This window comes from Fistularia commersonii, chromosome 34 (genome assembly GCF_037954325.1).
Source record: "Fistularia commersonii isolate RoL2024-O1a breed Wild chromosome 34, RoL_Fcom_v1.0, whole genome shotgun sequence".
In the NCBI taxonomy this organism is placed as follows: Eukaryota; Metazoa; Chordata; class Actinopteri; order Syngnathiformes; family Fistulariidae; genus Fistularia; species Fistularia commersonii.
The window spans coordinates 558,456-578,662 of record NC_141317.1 but is presented as its reverse complement, the minus strand read 5'-3'; the positions used below and the strand labels follow the sequence as shown (position 1 = coordinate 578,662).

At 41.6% G+C, this 20,207-nt stretch overlaps 1 protein-coding gene across 2 annotated transcripts in view; it reads right to left on the bottom strand.

Annotated features, from left to right (window-relative positions):
* plekhm2 (pleckstrin homology and RUN domain containing M2) overlaps positions 1-20,207 on the bottom strand; it is a 34,733-nt gene that overhangs the window by 1,193 nt on the left and 13,333 nt on the right. For both annotated transcript variants that reach the window (XM_086142118.1, XM_086142119.1), the window contains 11 exons: positions 18,964-19,243; positions 18,070-18,873; positions 17,914-17,983; positions 17,628-17,718; positions 16,889-16,953; positions 16,537-16,625; positions 16,233-16,365; positions 12,235-12,425; positions 4,820-4,885; positions 4,523-4,682; positions 4,038-4,217 (listed from right to left, as the gene is read on the bottom strand). In XM_086142118.1, the coding sequence (XP_085998244.1) occupies positions 4,038-4,217; positions 4,523-4,682; positions 4,820-4,885; positions 12,235-12,425; positions 16,233-16,365; positions 16,537-16,625; positions 16,889-16,953; positions 17,628-17,718; positions 17,914-17,983; positions 18,070-18,873; positions 18,964-19,243 (2,129 nt within the window). The remainder of the gene's footprint in view (positions 1-4,037; positions 4,218-4,522; positions 4,683-4,819; positions 4,886-12,234; positions 12,426-16,232; positions 16,366-16,536; positions 16,626-16,888; positions 16,954-17,627; positions 17,719-17,913; positions 17,984-18,069; positions 18,874-18,963; positions 19,244-20,207) is intronic.

Here is a 20,207-nt window from a genome sequence, read left to right as displayed (position 1 = left end):
ACCAGTGGAAATTTGGCTACTATGGGTCGAAGAACAAGAACAAGAAGAAGAGGAGGAGAAGCAGAGAGAGAGGAGGAAAGGAAAGAGCCTGGGACTGAGAGAAGGGACTTTGAATATCGGGACTATGACAGAAAAAGATAGAGAGTTGGTCAACATGATGCAGAGAAGGAAGGTGGATATACTGTGTGTCCAGGAGACCAGGTGGAAAGGTAGTAAGGCTAGAAGCTTAGGAGCAGGCTTTAAGTTGTACTATTATGGTACTGACAAGAAGAGAAATGGAGTAGGAATTATCTTGAGGGAGGAGTTAGTGAGGAATGTTCTAGAGTCGAAAAGAATGTCAGATAGACTTATGAGTCTGAAACTGGAAATTGAAGTTGTGTTGCTCAATGTTGTTAGTGGCTATGCCCTGCAGATGGGATGTGAATCTGAAGAGAAGGAGAAGTTCTGGAATGAGTTAGATGAAGTGATGCAGAATATTCCCAGAAATGAGAGAGTGGTCATTGGTGCAGACTTCAATGGACATGTTGGTGAAGGCAATAGAGGGGATGAAGAAGTGATGGGCAGATTTGATATACAGGATAGGAACACAGAGGGACAGATGGTGGTAGACTTTGCAAAAAGGATAGAAATGGCTGTAGTGAACACTTTTTTCCAGAAAAGACAGGAACATAGCGTAACTTAGAAGAGCGGAGGTAGGAGCATGCAGGTATACAGATATCAGTGACCCCAAAGTAGTTGTGGGTGACAGTGTAGCCAGACAGCATAGGATGGTGGTTTGTAGGATGGCTGGTGACAAGGAAGATCAAGAGGACAAAGGCAGAGCAGAGGACAAAGTGGTGGAAGCTGAAAAGGGAGGAGTGTTGTATGGTTTTCAGGGAGGAGTTGAGGAAGGCTCTGGGTGGTCAGTGAGAGCTTCCAGATGATGGAAAACTATAGCTAATGTTATCAGGGAGACAGGTTGGAGAGCCCTTGGTGTATCACTTTGAAGGAATGTAGATAAGGAGACATAGTGGTCTAATGAGGCAGTCCAGGAGTATATACAAAGAAAGAGGTTGGCAAAGAAGAAGTGGGACACTGAGGGGACTGAAGAAAACAGACAGGAGTACAGGGAGATACAGTGTAAGGTAAAGATAGAGGTAGCAAAGGGCGTGAAGAAAGTGAAGTGAGGAAGGCATTAAAGAGGATTAAGAGTGGAAAGACCTTTGGTCCTGATGATATATCTGTGGAGATGTGGAAGTGTCTGGGAGAGGCAGCAGTAGAGTTTCCGATGAGATTGTTCAGAAGGGTCTTAAAGTGAAGATGCATGAAGAATGGAGACGAAGTGTGATGGTGGCAGAGAAGTATGTTAAACTGGTGCAGGAAATGTATGCTAGCTGTAAGACAGTGGTACAGTGTGCTGTAGGGGTAACAGAGAACTTCAAGGTGGAGGTGGGACTCCATCAGGTATCAGCTCTGAGCCCCTTCTTGTTCCCAATAGTGATGGACAGGCTGACCGATGAGGTTAGACAGGAATCTCCATGGACTATGATGTTTGCAGATGACATTGTGATCTGTAGTGAGAGCAGAAAACAGGTAGAGGAAAATCTAGAGAGGTGGAGGTATGCGCTGGAAAGGAGAGGAATGAAAGTTAGTCGCAGCAAGACAGAATATATGTGTGTGAATGAGAGGAACTCGGGTGGAACGATGAGGCAACAGGGAGTGGAAATCAAGAAGCTGGAGGATTTCAGGTACTTGGGGTCAACAGTCCAGAGCAACGGAGAGTCTTTGAGTACCATGAAAAGCGCTATACAAATCCTATGTATTATTATTATTATTATCATGATTATTATTATTATTATTGTTAGAGTGTGGAAAAGAGGTGAAGAGACGGATCCAAGCACGTTGGAATGGGTTGAGGAAAGTGTTGGGGGTACTATGTGATAGAAGACTATCGGCCGGGATGAAAGGAAAGGTGTACAAGACAGTGGTGAGACCAGCAATGCTGTATGGCCTAGAAGTAGTTGCAATGATGAAAAGACAGGAGGCAGAGCTAGAGGTTGCAGAGATGAAGATGTTGAGGTTCTCTTTGGGAGTGACCAAGGTGGATAGGATCAGGAATGAGTCTATCAGAGGAACAGCACATGTTAGATGTTTTGAAGAGATGGTCAGAGAAGCCAAACTGAGATGGTTCGGTCATGTACAAAGGAGGGATAAGGAATATATTGGTAGACGGATAGTGGAATATGAGCTACCAGGCAGAATTGGAGCTGCCAGGCAAGAGGTCTCGAGGAAGACCAAAGAGAAGATCTATTGACGTGGTGAGAGAGGATATGAAGGTAGTTGGTGTGAGAGAGGAGAATACAAAGAATAGGGTTAGATGGAGAGAGTTCATTCGCTGTGGCCACCCCTGAAGGGAAAAGTAGAAAGAAGAGGATTAATGAAAAATATAACACAATTCATTAAATACATAATAACCAAACAACCCTTTTCAAGTTTTTCACAGAAAAAACGACCAAGGAAAATTAACTTTCTTGTAGACACAACTGTTTGCAGCTCTCTCACATCAAATTCACTGTGAAAACCAGAATTCAAGCAGGTTATGAAACTGAACCGATACCAACACCTACCAACACAACAGATTTCACTTCCAGTACGGTTGTACAACGGATTTTATCCCTGTAGATTTCATTATAATTGTATTTGTTTGTACTCAAAATGGCTTGCTCAAGTCAGAAAAGTAAGCTTACCAATATATGTTCATCCCGATTAGTGCGATTCAGCCCAATTAGACTGCGAGACGCACCCACCATACTGAGAGTTTCGTCAGTCGTGATGCTAACAAGCTTTGACAAGTCCATGATCAACTCTTCCATGGTTTGGCATACTTGGCCAAAAATATTCTCCCCCGTTGTAGTCCCTTTGAGACTTTGGAGGGCTGCCAGATCCTCGCACATTTCAAAGTTTGCACTAACTCCACGAATAAAAATTAGCAGCTGCGCTGTGTCCTGCACATCCCTGCTCTCATCCAGTGCTACATTACCCCCAATTTCTTCAATGGGTCTTGTGATTGTAGTCGCTGACAGATTCACAACATTTAAGACATCTTTCTTCCTGGGACACACCTCCTCCGCAACAGTATTCAAACATTTCTTGACAAATTCTCCATCAGTGAAAGGTGTACTGCTGCTTGCTATCAGTTGAGCAACCAGAAAGCTCGGAGTGGACAGTGCACTGGTTCAGCTGAGCTTGCCATACAAATGCACTCCACTGAGCTAACAGTCCACTTTTTAGCGTTTGTCTGCTCGCATTTGACCTTGCAAGCTATCATACTTGTCTTTGTGATGGGATTCATAGTGTCGGCGCAAATTGTATTCTTTGAATACAGCCACCCTCTCTTGACAGATGAGACAAACAGCCTTTTCTTTGGATTGACCAAAAAAAATAATACCCAGCATACTGAATCTATTTATCTCTTACCTAACCTTTCGCCATTATTCCGTGTTATTTGACAGGGGTGTGTCCAGGATTTTTTTTTTTTTTTGTGGGAGGGGTTTCAGATGAGGCACAGACTGCAGAGGGGTGGAATAGAATGTTATGTTCTATGCACGTACAAATCACGCTTACGAATGGGAAAAAAAAACATAATGCATCTCTGGTATTATTGAGGGGCCAGGCAAAATGTGGAGGCAGGCCGTATCCGGCCCCCGGGCCATAGATTTTGGGGACCACTGGTCTAGGCTTTAATCACAGACACAAACGCAGCTACTTTTTTATTTTTTCTTCCTCTCACAGAAAGAGGGGGCAGGCACTGGCAATAACAGAAGATGTAATCTACACTTGTCTATGTAAAGTAGATTAGCAATAAACATCAACTGAGATTACTTGTACGCCAATCTCTTTCCAAAACAAAAGATCCTTTTATAAATGTTCAAAATTTGGACTTGATTGAGTTCAAAACATTGACATACATTTTCTACCAAATAAAGATATATGTCAATATCAACTGTAAAACTTGACAGTGAAAAGGGGGGAGGGATGATCATCAGCAAGCCACTCACAATGATGCAGTATTCCTTCTGATCCTCCAGGCTGACACCGATGATATCACAGATATCAACACTGCCAAGTGAGCGGAAAAAGCTGGTCTGACAGTCCTGATGGCAAGTGAGCAGCTTCATATCTGTTACAACCAAGCAACATGGGATACATGGAGTGGGGGCCACACCCTGGGGGATGACCTGGAGCAGAAACAGATATGTTGAATTACTTGTGCATTATTTTTTTACTTGCTTTCCTGGTTGGGTATGTTACATATAGGTTTCAGTTGGTTTTGACTTTCAGGACCAGGAACAGTTATCATACAAATATACAGAAAGTATATCAATCACTTCATTTGCATCAGGTGCATTTTTAGTGAAGGTATTGGATTTAAGGCAAAGTTGCCATGTATTATTCTTATTGAATTTAAAGATAATGCAAATTTTGTCCTTAATATGGACATTGATTATAATTGTTGTATGATCAATCAATTGAGCATCCTTACCCCTTTAGAGACAGATTGGCAAAGCAGCTGCATCCAATCAGCCATTTCTAATTCATTGTTGGCACTGAGCTCCAGTGGGGGGCGCTCGGTCAGGATGACTTGAAAAGCATGCGGATGTTCTGTGTTGTTTGAGCGTCGGCAACCTCCACAGTACTCCCCACTGATAGGAAAATAAGGGTGCAAACAGTACAAACATTCTATCTGTCAGATGAGTTTTCCTGATGAGTTTGAATCTTGGAAGAACTATCATTGAACAATGTCTATTCTTGTCCAATGCTTCAGCTAGATGAGGCTTACCCCATGGTGACTGACAAAAGAGGTGTCCCATCAGTTTTTTCTGCATACAGGTACAGAATGCCATTGCTGCAAAGAAAGAAACATGTATCATAATCCTCTTATATAACATAATACTTAGAGGGACAAAGAATACAGAACAGAAACAATCATGGCAATAATCTTTTTTCCTCTCAATATTTAATGAAGGGTGGAAGTTAAACTGCGTCACTTGTGTTTAGAAATTGTGTGTTGCAGAAAGGAGGGAATTAATTCATGAACGATCGTGATTCTACTCAAATTTATCAAGATGTTAAGCAAAGACATCACCAGCAGTCTGGAAAACATCAACATCCTACTGTCAATTTGGACTACCCCTCGGATAATGTAGCGACTCACTATCTACGACAGGGGTGTCAAACATACGGCCCGCGGGCCGGAACCGGCCCGCAAGGGCATTCAGCCAGGCCCGCAGAATAATTTGAAAGTGAAAAAATGCATAAAAGACAAGGATTTAATTTTTTTGATTAAATGCCATTCGAGAATTTTCCGCTAGGGGGCGCACTATTTTGGTCAGAGTAGACGACAATCCGCATCACTGAGACGGACCAATCAGCAGACGTTATCAATGTACCACCTGCTGCTTGTAATGAAGTTTTTTCTACCCTGTTCTCTATCTCCCCGCTATGCCCTCATTAGCCAAAATGTCGTTATCAAAACAGAGAAAAGTAGTTAAAGAGTGTCGAATTTTCAAAGAAAATTTGACTACGTCTTATTTATTTACGGAGATGCACGGGAAACCTTTGTGCTTGGCGTGTTTGCAACAATTTTCGGTATTTAAGGAATATAATATACGGCGCCACTACAAGACTCATCACAGCAAAAAATATGACAGCTTGCAAAGACAACTGAGAAGAGATAAGATCAATGAATTACTGTCGGGTCTGAGGAAACAGCGTCCACTTTCACCCATAGCCGAGAAATCAGTGATGCAGCGGTAAAAGCCAGCTAGCTAATTGCTAGCGAAAATGTGCAATTTAATTTTAGTCACCAGCTTCACTACTAAAGAGTATGGTGGAATTCTTCTGTTCATGCAACTCCATGCGTTTTCAGTATGTATTGTATGTGTATTTATGTTTCATGAATGAAGTTTACACATTTACAGGACAGGTAAATACTTTCTTCCTTACACACTTAATAGCACTCTTTTTAGTTTGGAGGGTGTAGGCAGGGATTCAATTTAGATTTTATATGCACATGTGTAAATAGTTTAAAAATCCCTTTCTTTATATGTCTCATTTAATCTTAAAGTGCATTACTATATTTTTCAATACCAATTACTTGTTAAAGTTTTGTGCCTTTGTAAGATCAGTGGGATCGCATGATCACATGATTGCAATGCAAACATGTGAATGATAAAAGTAAATTGCACTTTTGTCTAGGGAAATATGAGGTGTTTCATGAAATGTTTTGTAAAAGGATTGTTCATTAAATTCCAAAATTTTCCTTATGTTCTTGTACTTCTTTACACCAAAACAGAGGAAAGACATGATATTTTGGTTATTTATTGCTGAGTATGCTATTATTTTAATGGTCCGGCCCACTTGACATCTACCTAGGCTGTATGTGGCCCATGATGAGAAATGAGTTTGACACCCCTGATCTATGACCTCCCAATAACATTTTTCCAATTTTTCCAAGCTCAGCTCCCAATAACAACCATGGAGAAGATGGAGTGAAGCATGACTTCATATGTAAAGAAGTGGCTCAGTGTCCCATGCTGTCCCATGCTGGAAAACAGTCCTTGAACTGCCCATCACAGGCCTCACTGAAGAGTACAAGTGCTCAAAAGTGAGACTCCAGATGACTTTGAAGGACTCCAGAGACCGGACCCTCAGCAATGCTGCTCTACCCCTGGTACCTATACAGAAATGGACACCATCTGACATAGTGCACCATGCTATGACAGCCCTGAGGCACAGTGACATTGTGGGGCATGTCCAACTGGGAAGAGGAGGCTTTGGCCTCAAAGCAAGTAAACTAAGTTGGCATTAGGCCTCAACATCAGAGAGGGGGAAAATGGTGAATTAGGAGGTGCACCATCAGGAGAAGGCAGATGCCGTCCCTCTTGCCATGCAGGGACAATGTATGAGATGGGAAGGCCTGGAGAGGAGAAAGCTCAACTGCGAGGAACTCTAGGAAATGGAGGTAAGCAACATCAGCTTCATCATTAGATCCACCTATGATGTGTTCCCATCTCCCAAAAATCTTCACCAGTTGTATGGCGAGGACCTAACTTGTGCCCCAACTGCAGGCGGCACTCAAATATATCTTGACCGGTGGTAAGACCAGCTTCACACAAGGCCGCTTCACCTGGATGCACAACCAGGTCCTCAAGAGTCCAGCAGCAGCTCTTGAGAGCAAGAGGAATATCACAAACTGATTGCCTCTGAGAGCAGCCCCAATTCCATCACAGTCCCAACCTTCATCAGAGGGACAGAAATAACTATCCCCTTACCAAATCAGAATCTGCATAACTAGCCCAGGCCTGGAAGATGCTGGTTGATGTTGGCCTGCAATTAACATTTCCACCTGAGATCTCACCCACCTCCCTTAGATCAGACTTGGTACTGGTCTCCATTACTGAAGTCTGTTCACATCACAGAACATCACGTCACATCACAATCCCATGGGAAAGCTAAACAGAAGAGATCTATAAACTGTGTTCCACCAATTTTGGGCCAGACGCTCAACAATGAGGATGGATTATAAAAATCTATCTAGTTGAAGTGGGATGCAGAGGTTTTGTGGCTTCTTCCACCATCAGGCTACTGAAATACCTTGGCATCCATTGACAGGCTCTGCTACAAAATATTAAATCAGTCTCTGAAAGAAGCTGCGAGTGGATATGGAAGCAGAAGGACCTTCTGGGCTCAAAAACCCTCCACATGATCCGCTCACTAATCCTCCCACCCAATCCCCCACTTAAAAATCCAGTCCAGAACCCTCCATGACATGAACCAGGTATGCGGCCAGCCCAACGCTTGACTCAGGGAAGAAGAGGATGTCCCTTGCCTTAAATAGTCCCATGGGCTGCATCATTTAAGAAATTCTAACAATTGGGCATGGGACAGAGGCTCAGGTTTGATCACCATGTAGCTGGTCACCATTGATGAAGGAATCTAGCGTTGAAAGGCCAAAAAACAAATTTTTTCAATGGTACACTATAGATGAAATTTGTCGTTAAATTAACATCTTTCCCAAGCCTGAGATAAAACTGTCATGCCACTCACAACATAGGCAAACCTCATATGCATACCATCTATTGGCACAACTGAGAGTTTACAATCACGCCCCCTATTTTAGTATTCTTGTACTGAGATCCCCAATTTGCAAATGGAAAAAGGTTAAACACACACTGTGAAGTCAAATGAATGGGTTCTCAAGTTAAAGAAGTGGCCATTTGATGGCCAAGAAATTCACTTGAACCCAACCCAGTAACTTATGGCACATGGCTCTCACTGCACACCAAAGTGGTGGATCCCAAAACCCCCACCAAATTCAGGTTGCTGCAAGGAGATCTGGTAGAGTATTTCGATAAGGAAGACTCTTGAGCTTTTGGGATTGACCATGGATTCACAAGAGCGGAAAGCCACTCAATACAAAGGATAACTAGCTGAGTAGTTGCAAACTTGGAGTTATAGATTACATAAAATTATAGATAAGACTGCAATTCAATCACACCTTAACAAAATTCTGGAGTTTATCCCTGCTGTCATTTAGCTGAGAGACAGGGTACATCTGGTCGCTCGACAAACACAGGACCACGGTTAACAGTTAACTCTCAGTCATACATCTCAGCAATTTTTCCAATTCTTTCCTGTTAACGGTCTGCATGTTTTTGGATTGTGGAAGGAAATCCATGCAGACATGGGGTGTACATGCAAACTACACACACCGGCCACTGTTGGAATCAGACCAGGTTCCTTCGTGCTTAGGCAGAAGTGCTAACCACTGCAACATCGTTCTTGTAACCCCATCCTCTTCAGGCTTTTGCTCAAAACTCACAACTTTGGAAATTATCCGCAGAAGCAACTTTTGAAGACAAGAATAATTGGTCTGAGTTGGTTTCCAATAATAAATGAACATTAAGAATTTGCAGCAGCTTAATTGATTTTGTAGTCTTAGTATTTAAGAGTTTCAACTTGTTGTAGCCATTAATGCAGCCTCAGGGCGGCACTGGCCTGTGTCTCTCCAAGCCTGCCTTGGGGGGGCACGGAGCAGTGTCTCCCTGTGCCGGTCCCAAGCCCAGATAAATGCAGAGGGTTGCGTCAGGAAGGGCATCCGGCGTAAAACTTTTGCCAAAACCAAACATGCGAGTCAACCAAAACTATACCATACCGGATCGGTCGCGGACCGGGTTAACAACGACCGCCATTGGTACTGATGACCTACAGGGTACTAATGGAAATTGGGCTACTGTGGGTCGAAGAACAAGAACAAGAAGAAGATGAGGAGTGCATGTTCGGAAGCAGAGAGAGAGGAGGAAAGGAAAGAGCCTGGGACTGAGAGAAGTGAGTTGAATATTGGGACTATGACAGGAAAAGGTAGAGAGTTGGTCGACATGATGCAGAGAAGGAAGGTGGATGTACTGTGTGTCCAGGAGACCAGGTGGAAAGGTAGTAAGGCTAGAAGCTTAGGAGCAGGCTTTAAGTTGTACTATTATGGTACTGACAAGAAGAGAAATGGAGTCGGAGTTATCTTGAGGGAGGAGTTAGTTAGGAACGTCTTAGAGGTGAAAAGATTGTCAGATAGACTTATGAGTCTGAAATTGAAAAAATGAAGGTGTGATGCTCAATGTTGTTGGTGGCTATGCCCCGCAGGTGGGATGTGAATCTGAAGAGGAGAATAAGTTCTGGAATGAGTTAGATGAAGTGATGCAGAATATTCCCAGAAATGAGAGAGTAGTAATTGGTGCAGACTTCAATGGACATGTTGGTGAAGGCAATAGAGGGGATGAAGAAGTGATGGGCAGATTTGATATCCAGGATAGGAATGCAGAGGGACAGATGGTGGTAGATTTTGCAAAAAGGATGGAAATGGCTGTAGTGAATACCTTTTTCCAGAAAAAACAGGAACATGGGTAACTTATAAGAGTGGAGGTAGGAGCACGCAGGTAGACTACATCATGTATAGAAAAGGTAACCTGAAAGAGATCAGTGACTGCAAAGTAGTTGTAGGTGAGAGTGTAGCCAGACAGCATAGGATGGTGGTTTGTAGGATGACTCTGGTGACAAGGAAGATCAAGAGGACAATGGCAGAGCAGAGGACAAAGTGGTGGAAGCTGAAAAGGGAGGAGTGTTGCATGGTTTTCAGGGAGGAGTTGAGAAAGGTCTGGGTGGTCAGGGTGAGCTTCCAGATGATTGGACAACTGCAGATAGTGTTATCAGGGAGACAGGTAGAAGAGTACTTGGTGTGTCATCTGGAAGGAAAGTATATAAGGAGACTTGGTGGTGAAATGAGGAAGTGCAGGAGTATATACAGAGAAAGCGGTTAGCAAAGAAGAGGTGGGATACTGAGAGGACTGAAGAGAACAGACAGGAGTTCAGGGAGATGCAGCGAAAGATAAAGATAGAGGTAGCAAAGGCCAAACAAAGGGCTTACGATGACTTGTATGCTCTGTTGGATAGTAAGGAGGGTGAGAATGATCTATACAGGTTGGCGAAACAGAGAGATAAAGATGGAAAGGATGTACAACAGGTCTGGGTGATTGTGGACAGAGAGGGAAATGTATTGACTGATGCTAGAAGAGTAATGGAAAGATGGAAAGAGTACTTTGAAGAGCTGATGAATGTGGAAAATGAAAGAGAGGCAAGGGTAGAATTGTCTACTATTGTAGACCACAAAGTAGTGCAAATTAGTAAAAGTAAAGTGAGGAAGGCATTGAAGAGGATGAACAGTGGAAAAGCAGTTGGTCCTGATGATATACCTGTGGAGGTGTGGAAGTGTCTAGGGGAGACAGCAGTAGATTTTCTGACTAGATTATTCAACAGGATCTTAGAGAGTGAGAAGATGCCTGAAGAATGGAGACAAAGTGTGATTTTAGTGTGAAGCAAAGTGTGCCTATTTTTAATAATAAAGAGGATGTGCAGAATTGTGGCAACTATAGAGGGATAAAGTTGATGAGCCATACAATGAAGTTATGGGAAAGAGTAGTGGAAACTAGACTGAGAGCAGAAGTCATCATTTGTGAACAGCAGTATGGCTTCATGCCTAGGAAGAGTACTACAGATGCAGTATTTGCGTTGAGAATGCTGATAGAGAAGTACATAGAAGGCCAGAGGGAGCTGCATTGTGTTGATCTAGAAAAAGCATATGACAGGGTGCCAAGAGAGGAGCTCTGGTATTGTATGAGGAAGTCTGGGGTGACAGAGAAGTATGTAAGACTGGTGCAGGACATGTATGCTAGCTGTGAGACAGTGGTACGGTGTAGGGGTAACAAAGAAGTTCAAGGTGGAGGTGGGACTCCATCAGATATCAGCTCTGAGCCTCTTCTTGTTCCCAATAGTGATGGACAGGCTGACCGATGAGGTTAGGCAGGAATCTCCATGGACTATGATGTTTGCAGATGACATTGTGAGAGGTGGAGGTATGCGCTGGAAAGGAGAGGAATGAAAGTTAGCCACAGCAAGACAGAATATATGTGTGTGAATGAGAGGAACTCAGGTGGAACGAAGAAGCTGGAGGATTTCAGGTACTTGAGGTCAACAGTCCAGAGCAACAGAGAGTGTGGAAAAGAGGTGAAGAGACTGGTCCAAGCAGGTTGGAATGGGTGGAGAAAAGTGTCAGGGGTACTATGTGATAGAAGACTTTTGGCAGGAATAAAAGGAAAGGTGCATAAGACAGTGGTGAGACCAGCGATGATGTATGGACTAGAAACTGTTACAAAGACCAAAAGACAGCAGGCAGTACTAGAGGTTGCAGAGATAAGGATGTTAAGGTTCTCTTTGGGAGTGACCAGGATGGATAGGATCAGGATCAGGAACCAGTCTATCAGAGGAACAGCACATGTTAGATGTTTTGGAGAGATGGTAAGAGAAGCCAGACTGAGATGGTTCGGTCATGTACAGAGGATAGATAGAGAATATATTGGTATACGGATGCTGGAATTGGAGCTGCCAGGCAAGAGGTTTCAAGGAAGACCAAAGAGAAGATTTATGGACGTAGTGAGAAAGGATATGAAGGTAGTTGGTGTGAGAGAGGAGGATACAGAAAATAGGGTTAGATAGAGAAAGTTGACTCGCTGTGGCGACCCCTGACGGGAAAAGCCGAAAGAAGGAGAACTTGTTGTAGCCATTACTCAACTGTTGTTTCTTATTAATTGTGTAAGGTGTCCTGCGGTTCTTTTAAAAGGCACCCTTCTGAAAAAAAAATCTTACCTCAGGACAAGGTAGCAGCTTTTCCACAGTTCTTTACCGAGGTAGGTGGTCCCAGCTCGGAACTGCAAAACCCCCTCCTTGGTACTTGCAGGTAACTTGCAGACTGATTCGTCATTTTGAGTTGACAATGTCAAGTCCATGGGATCATCCCAGTGGACCAGGGAATATAAATGGATAGAAACTGCAGACACCTGGAGACACGTGAGGCATCTGTTTATCAAAGTCAAAGTACAGCAGGATAAAAATGTTGAAGGATTGAGAGAAACATAGAAGGATGGAGAATGTCTACACATGTAATACTCTTCTCCAAATTTCCATTATCACTTAATCTATTTTTCCAGCACATCTCACTGGTTCTTTTTGGTACAGATTTCTAGTTTTTTGATTAGACAAAAAGGTGTGAAAAATACATGCCAGTACACAAGACTGAATGTTGTCGTTGAAATATGCTTCACAAAACATGTCTATGGAGATAGTTGGATCATAGTTAATTTTTGCTGACTTTTCATGGCAGCTGGACCTGAATTTCTTTCCTTGCAGACATTTCATCTCTCAATCAGAAGACTTCTTCAGTTCCAATGAACCAGGGGGAGTGTTCCATATATAGTGGGGCAAAAAAGAATTGATACAGTTCTCCCACATAAAAAGATGAGAGGCCTATAATTTTTGTCATAGGTACACTTCAACTATGAGACAAAATGAGGAAAAAAAATTCCAGAAACACACATTGTCTGATTTTTAAAGAATTTATTTGCATATTATGTTGGAAAATAAGTATTTGGTCAATAACAAAAGTTCATCTAAATATTTTGTTTTATACCCTTTGTTGCCAATGACAGATGTCAAATGTTTTCTCTAAGTCTTCCCAAGGTTTTCACACACTGTTGCTGGTATTTTGGCTCATTCCTCCATGCAGATCTCCTCTAGAGCAGTGATGTTTTGAGGCTGTTGCTGGGCAACACGGACTTTCAACTTAAATCTTCCCAGCCAAGTGCAGGTCTAAAATTTGTTTCTGGTGTCCTTCAACAGGGGTTTGGAGTGTGACTGTTTGAGGTTGTGGACAGGTATCTTTTATACTGATAACTAGTTCAAACAGGTGCCATTAATACAGGTAACATGTGCGGGACAGAGGAGCCTCTTAAAGACAAAGTTACAGTTCTGTGAGAGACAGAAATCTTGCTTGTTTGTAGGTGACCAAATACTTATTTCATCTCGGAATTTACCAATTAATCCATTAAAAATCCTACAATGTGATTTCCTGGATTCTTTCCCCAACTTCTGTCTCACAGTTGAAGTGTACCTGTGATGAAAGTTACAGGTCTATCATCTTTTTAAGTAGGAGAACTTGCACAAGTGGTGGCTGACTAAATACTCTTTTGCCCCACTTTAGCCAGTGCTACAGACCAGGGCTGGGGACTGGTCTAAATTAGGATGCCTTGTTATGTTAACAAACCATGTTGTTTTGCAGAAACTAGGCTGATGGTGAGGTTGTTGTGTTAGTGGGAACATAGGTACAACTTCTGGGGACTTACCTGAGATAATATTTGAATGGGTATAGCTAAAATTCTGATTGTGCAGAAATAAAGGAGAGCAACAGGTCAGATTACTTGGACTGAGGCCGAGGCTGTGGTCACCAGAGTTTAATTTCGGTGTTGGATCTCTGTGATTCGCATGGAAAGTACAGAGACCTGGTGTGTGTGAGTTGATCTGTCTTGGGATGGATACTTGTCCAGCAATATATATGGGCAAAAGGTTGTTGCCTAAGGCCCCTCTCCTTTGTTCAGAACAAATCCAACTCAAAGTCTTAAGAGCACTCTCCAGCACCAAGTCCCTACCCCATCAAATCTAACACATAAGGAGAAGATGGAGCTTTCCTGATTCAGAAATGAGACACCATCCTCCTAGCCAATATAAGAAGAAAGTGGTCAGCTGTCTTTAAAATCTTGCTAAACTACCAAACTAATAGTAAAGGGATGTGGATGTTACATGGATTAAGATAAAAAAAGCAAGAATAGGAGGATTTCACAACATACCTTGACATGATCAACACCCGCATCAAATTCACAAAGGAGGATGTCACTGGTGACAAATTACTTGTCTTGGTACAGTTGTGTTCATATTCAATGGCACAGGAGCCTACACATTAAGATAATTGAAAATCATCACACACAGACCTATTTAACCTGCATCACCTCTTTGAACACAACCTAGAGGTAACTTAGAACTGTTCACCACCAAGCCAAAACGATCCTATCAACCGATGAAGGCAAAAACTGAGGTCCAACACAATAGGAAAGCCCTTAAATTTTCTGAGTACCCTAACTGGACCTTTGCCAAAACAGAAACCACCAGACAAAAGAACACAGAACACAGAACAGAAAGAGGACAGTAACAAACATAAAGACATTGTCACACCATACATTACTGGTATTTTGGAAAAACTCAGAAGTGTTTTTTAACAAACACATAATACCCTGAGGCAAAGACTTGACCAAACACCCTGGCACATTTAGAATGCAGTCACCTACAGTGAGGATTATGATGACTTCTACATTGGGGAGACAAAACAACCTCTCCACAAATGGATTGCATAACATAGGAGAGCCACCACTGAGGCACAGGACTCCGCAGTCCATCTACACCTGGAGGTATACAACTTTAAACAGCAATGTCCGCATTCTGGCCAGAGAAGACAGATGGTTTGAGAGAGAAGCCATCTTTTCAAAATGGAGAAGCGTTCTTTGAACAGAGGACAGGAGGCCTTAGACAACAACCTTTTGCCAACATGTAAAGACCTACTGGGACCCATAACAAGAAAAGTAACTCAGCACCAGGTCTATCTACACTCACCACATGACTGGGTAGATCAACCACAAAAAAAACAGACCCTGGTGACTACCGGCCAAATCTCGGTCCAAGTTATCCAACAGCTTTTTCTCCTTTGTTTCACACAATCGGAAATTTAGCTATACCTATTCAAATTTTAATTCAGGTAAGTCCCCAGAAGCTGTACCTCTGTTCCCCCTAACATTAACACAACAACCTCAATATCAACCTAGTTTCTGCAAAACAATTCTCTCATTAATATAACAAGCAATCCCAACTTAAACCAGCCCCAAGCCCTGGCAGTTATATACGGAAAATGCTCCCTGGTTCATTTGACCTCAGAGAGCCTCTCGGATAAGACATGAAATATCTCAAGAAGAAATTCATGTCCAGTTGCCACGATAACATTTTGTCGACAAATTAACAAAAAATGACTATGTTACTCTTCAGACAGCAGTTATCAGTGACTGTTGTACTTCCTGGAATTTCATAGCAACATGATAAACTGACAAAACTTCAACTTGAGTGTCTTTCTTGGAATTACTCTGACAATTACCACACCATCTATGCTTCAACAAAATACATCGGACAAAAAGGCAGAGCTGAAGCAAAAGGTGCAGGGCACCGCTGCAAGTATCAGCAGTTAGTTTTACTATATATTATGTTTTGTAGTTTCCCCTTTGCACCACTGTCTGCTTTTATTTTCAACCAGTTGGTTTTGAGAAACTGCATCAGTGTACAAGAAACTCACATTAAATCAACAGTCCCCTTCAATGGTCTCAGTTGGATGAATGAAATGAAGATCTGCATTTATAGCAGTACAAGCATTTCAACCAAATGCTCTGCTGTCTTTCTTGCATATATGTTATACTAGCCATGAGCAATGACGACATTTACTTTGTTATAAATATTCTGCGCTACACCACACATTTCCAGAGGAGATTCTTAACCTGTAGGGATGTGTACCTCACCTTCTTCTGCCAGAAACCTCTTAACAAATGATTAACAATCAAATGCACTATGGGCAATATCAATAGGCTGCCACTGAAAAATGATTATCAGTTAAATGGTATTAGGTCATTTAGTCATTTAATTAATGATGGATGGTTGACACTAAAGTTGTTGCATGTGCATAGGTCTGCATATGCAATAGGCATTTAACATATCTCTACCTCACAGTGAGATTCTTGAGAGACAAACTTAGTAAGAGCAAGTTTTTCCATGGTGGCATCAGTCAGTACTGCAGGATAGGGAGGCTCACGACACCCCTGAACCATGGCTGATTGGAGGATGGAAAGGAACCATCTGGGGATGAACAGGAAACAGAGATTGTTAAGGAGGATTACATGTGATGTTTGATTTCGAGGTTAAATCAAGATGGTATCTACAGCTGTTGATAGCAAGAGTGAGCAGAAGAGGGGGACATGGGTGATGTGCTACTAATAGTGTGAATCAAACTCACAGTTACACACTCACAAAGTCAAAGAGACATCAGCTGTGTCTAACAGGAATTTTCTTCGTCTGTTTGTGCAAACAATTGTCACCGTCTGTTGGTCAAGGCCGACCTATATAAAAAAAAATCTTTAGAAACAAAAATCAAAAATTACATAACATTGTCACGTCATTTGTTACTCTTCGTTTGTAAATAAATTAACCTTGCATGATAAAAAAAATAGTTGCCTCTTTTAATGTTTGTTACATCTATATTCTGTTGGTTTAAAATATAGTGTTGGACAAAATGAAACTTAAGCAGTGAAGTATAATCAATCAGAAACCATGTCAAGCCAAACAAAAGTGAGAGAAAACAGCTAATCTTTGAAATTCTTACTGAAAGATAGTCAAGCTCATTGTAAGAAACCGCTTCTTCTACTGTATAAGGCTTTTCTGCAGCACCTATGGAGGCAAAAGTAAATGCAAAATAAAGTTATTTTTGAAAACAATTCAGATTTTGCTCACAGAATAAACTAGTATTGATTGTTTGTGTTTTTGTAACCACTTATATAGAGTAAACAAAAAGAGTAGAGAACTTTTCTGAATGGACACGTATAGATGAAATTATAATAATAAACACAATTTATTTTTTATTAATCCCTGTTGGAAAATTTATTCTCTGCAATTAACCCATCATGGATTTAATCATGAGCAGTAGGCTGCTGTCGATGGGCGGCAAGGGAGCAGTTAGGGGTTCAAAAACACTTCAAAACACTAGGAGGAGCCGGGAATCGAACCAGAAAAGTTCGGTTCCACAAACGATTGCTCTGCCTCCTGTACCACGCCATTCAGTTTACAAAATTAATTTCATTTCAATTGAATTATGTGAAATGAAAAACTTAATTTTTGCCCCTGCAAATTAGAATTTACATTGACTCCAACACCTATCACAATATGTTCAAACTTAGAACGCACTGATTCTAATTTTCTTTCCATTTAGCCTTTTCTTGGTCTTAACAAGGCTGACATGCTAATTTAAAGTTCTTTTAAATTTATTTGTTTTTTTGAACTCCCAAAACAAAAAACGTCTTGGTTTTTTTTTGCTTTTTGTTTAATGAATTTCTTTAGTGTTTTACCTTTCCTAAGCAGGTAGATATAGCAGTCGGTCAGCAACAGGTAAAGAGGTTGTAGGTCTCCTTCCATATGGCCAGTGCTCATTCTCATCATCTGAAAACACAATTGACTTTGAAACATAGAAACAATATAGAAACATGCAACTTCAATATTCATCCATCTAGCCCAACCAAGATAGATTATTTCATCTGAAGAGCATGCAGAATAGCTCAACAGTAACACAGTCTGGCGTGTAGCTTTTAAAATTCTAAAAAAAGATTGTTAAAAAAAAACCTTTTATGGCATTACCCTGAAGAGTTGCTCCTCATTCTCTCTGAAGACATGAATCATAAGGAGAAGCAAATGGTTGTTGTCCACCCTGACAACAAATCAAATTGTGAGGAACAGTAACTAGATATCAATAAAACAAACAAATTAAAGCCACAAGTCTAAAAAACTACTTACTTAAACTCTGCAGGGTGAGAACTTTCTAAAGGACTAAGATTTTCCTCGCCTGTCCTTTCCTCTGCCTCCATGGCAGCAATTTCATTTACGCCTGTGTTATTTCCTTGTGAGCCTTCCTCTCCCTTGTTTTTGTCAGGTTCTTGTTGTGTTGAACTTTCTGACATTTCTTCATCTTCATGGCCACCTGAAAGAGTTTGCGTGCAACCAGGCTCTGCAGAGTCATTGTGGCCACTACCTGTGGTATCAGTGTCTGGACTGTTGGAGGTAAAGAAGCATAAGTCTTTAGCTGTAGGAGATGCTTGCATGCAGTTGAGCTCTGTGCCCAGGGTGGAATAGGACATTTCTTCCAAGACTGGATCAGGCGGCTTGCTGTCTGAATCATCTCGAAAGGGCTGATATGCAGGAGGCTCTTGGCCCTGAACTTCATTACTTGCGTCCTCCTTGTCAAGTTGATCCCAGACCTCCTCCTCATCCATAGCCCCATTAAGTCTGTCCATGATGTCACAGATGGATTGGCCAACAGTGTGCATTGACGTGTCAGTCATCTTAGGAAGCCTAAGGAGGCTTTCTCCCCCATCCTCATCTCTTTCCTCCACAGCCTCTGTTGGTGTGCTGCTTTTCTTCAACTCCTCCTCATAATTAACTTGAATTACAGTGCAGTTCAGTGCATTTACATCCTCTAAACTCTGGAGGCTGTTATTCAGTTCTTGGTGCTCACATGATAAATTGTCATGGATGCTGCTGCTGGAATCTGCAGGGTCCTTCCCACGTCGTTTTTTGACCGGTTTTCTCCTCTTTGCCATTCTGTGAAACCAGGGAATTTTGTTGTGTTTCACCCAAATGATTGCATGTGAATATTATATGGAGTAGCAAAAGATTTTGTATTCATGGTACCTTATTACTTCCAACTCATTGTTTAAGATCTCTGTCTCCTCTCCATTGTTAGCAGCATTGCTGAGGTGGGCTACATGAACTGGTGTGACATCAGCTGAGGTATTTGTGTCAGAGTCCTCGTTGAAGGGGTTGTGTCTTGATGTGGGGCTATGTGGAGAGAGATGGGCTCCTACCTTCACCTTAACAGTACCAGCAGATATGACCACAGCATCAGTGATGACCGTCTGCGGATCAGAACCACTGGATTGTGGGCAGCTGGCCTGATCAGTCATGTCACCCTCTATCATAGAAAGTGACAGCAAAATACTGTTACATTGCTATACGGCTACTGCGTTACATCAAAACAAACAACCACACACACATTTCCTTTAATACTGATTGAAAAACACATACAGGTGGTCTTCACTTAATGACAGGATTACGTTCCAAGGGGTCCGTTGTTAAGCGATTTCATCGTTAAGCGAAAACACCGTTTCTACCATTTTACCGCACAGTATTTGCATACATATCGGCCATTTGTACTGTGCTATTTGACTTTTCCTTTTCCTATGTTTATATTTGAATGAATATAGGCCAATGAGCGCAGGTAAGCGCATACAATGCATACTCACTCACAACACTGGCAGACGTATTTTAATAGTATCGCAAAGCCCATCAAGTGAGGACCACTTGAAATGTTTGTTTCCATCTCAGTGAATGGGTAAGTGTCAAATTTTGAATTTGAAAGTAATAAAGAGGAATGTTATTCTGAGTCATCCACATCCTGAAGAATCTTTTCTTGGTTTTTAATCAGATAACACAAAAATGTGTGCATTTCTTCATCTGATTTAAACAAAAATACATTTTAGGGGCTGAAAAGTTCCCTGTTTCTCTGTCAAAAAAAGCACATGATGCAAAACAGAAGGTTGACAATGGCTTCCTTCAAAGCAGCATATGCCAAAATCGAGCAATACATCTGTATAGAAAAATATTATTATTCAGTAAAGCTTAGTGAATTGGTTTCTCTATGAGATTAAAAAACTGATTCTAAAGGATTACTTCCTCAGTGTTACAAAACTAGCACACGACTGCTTTATGACCCAAAAAGTGGGCAGCCAAAAGTAGATTCAAGTTCAAATGCAGGGGAAGGATAAATGTAGTACCTTTTAATGCAAACAAAATTGCAGCCATTTGGAAAAACAGAGAGGTTGACTAGGATAGTTAAGCCACGCAGCAGTTTAAAATACCAAAAAAATAAACTCTGA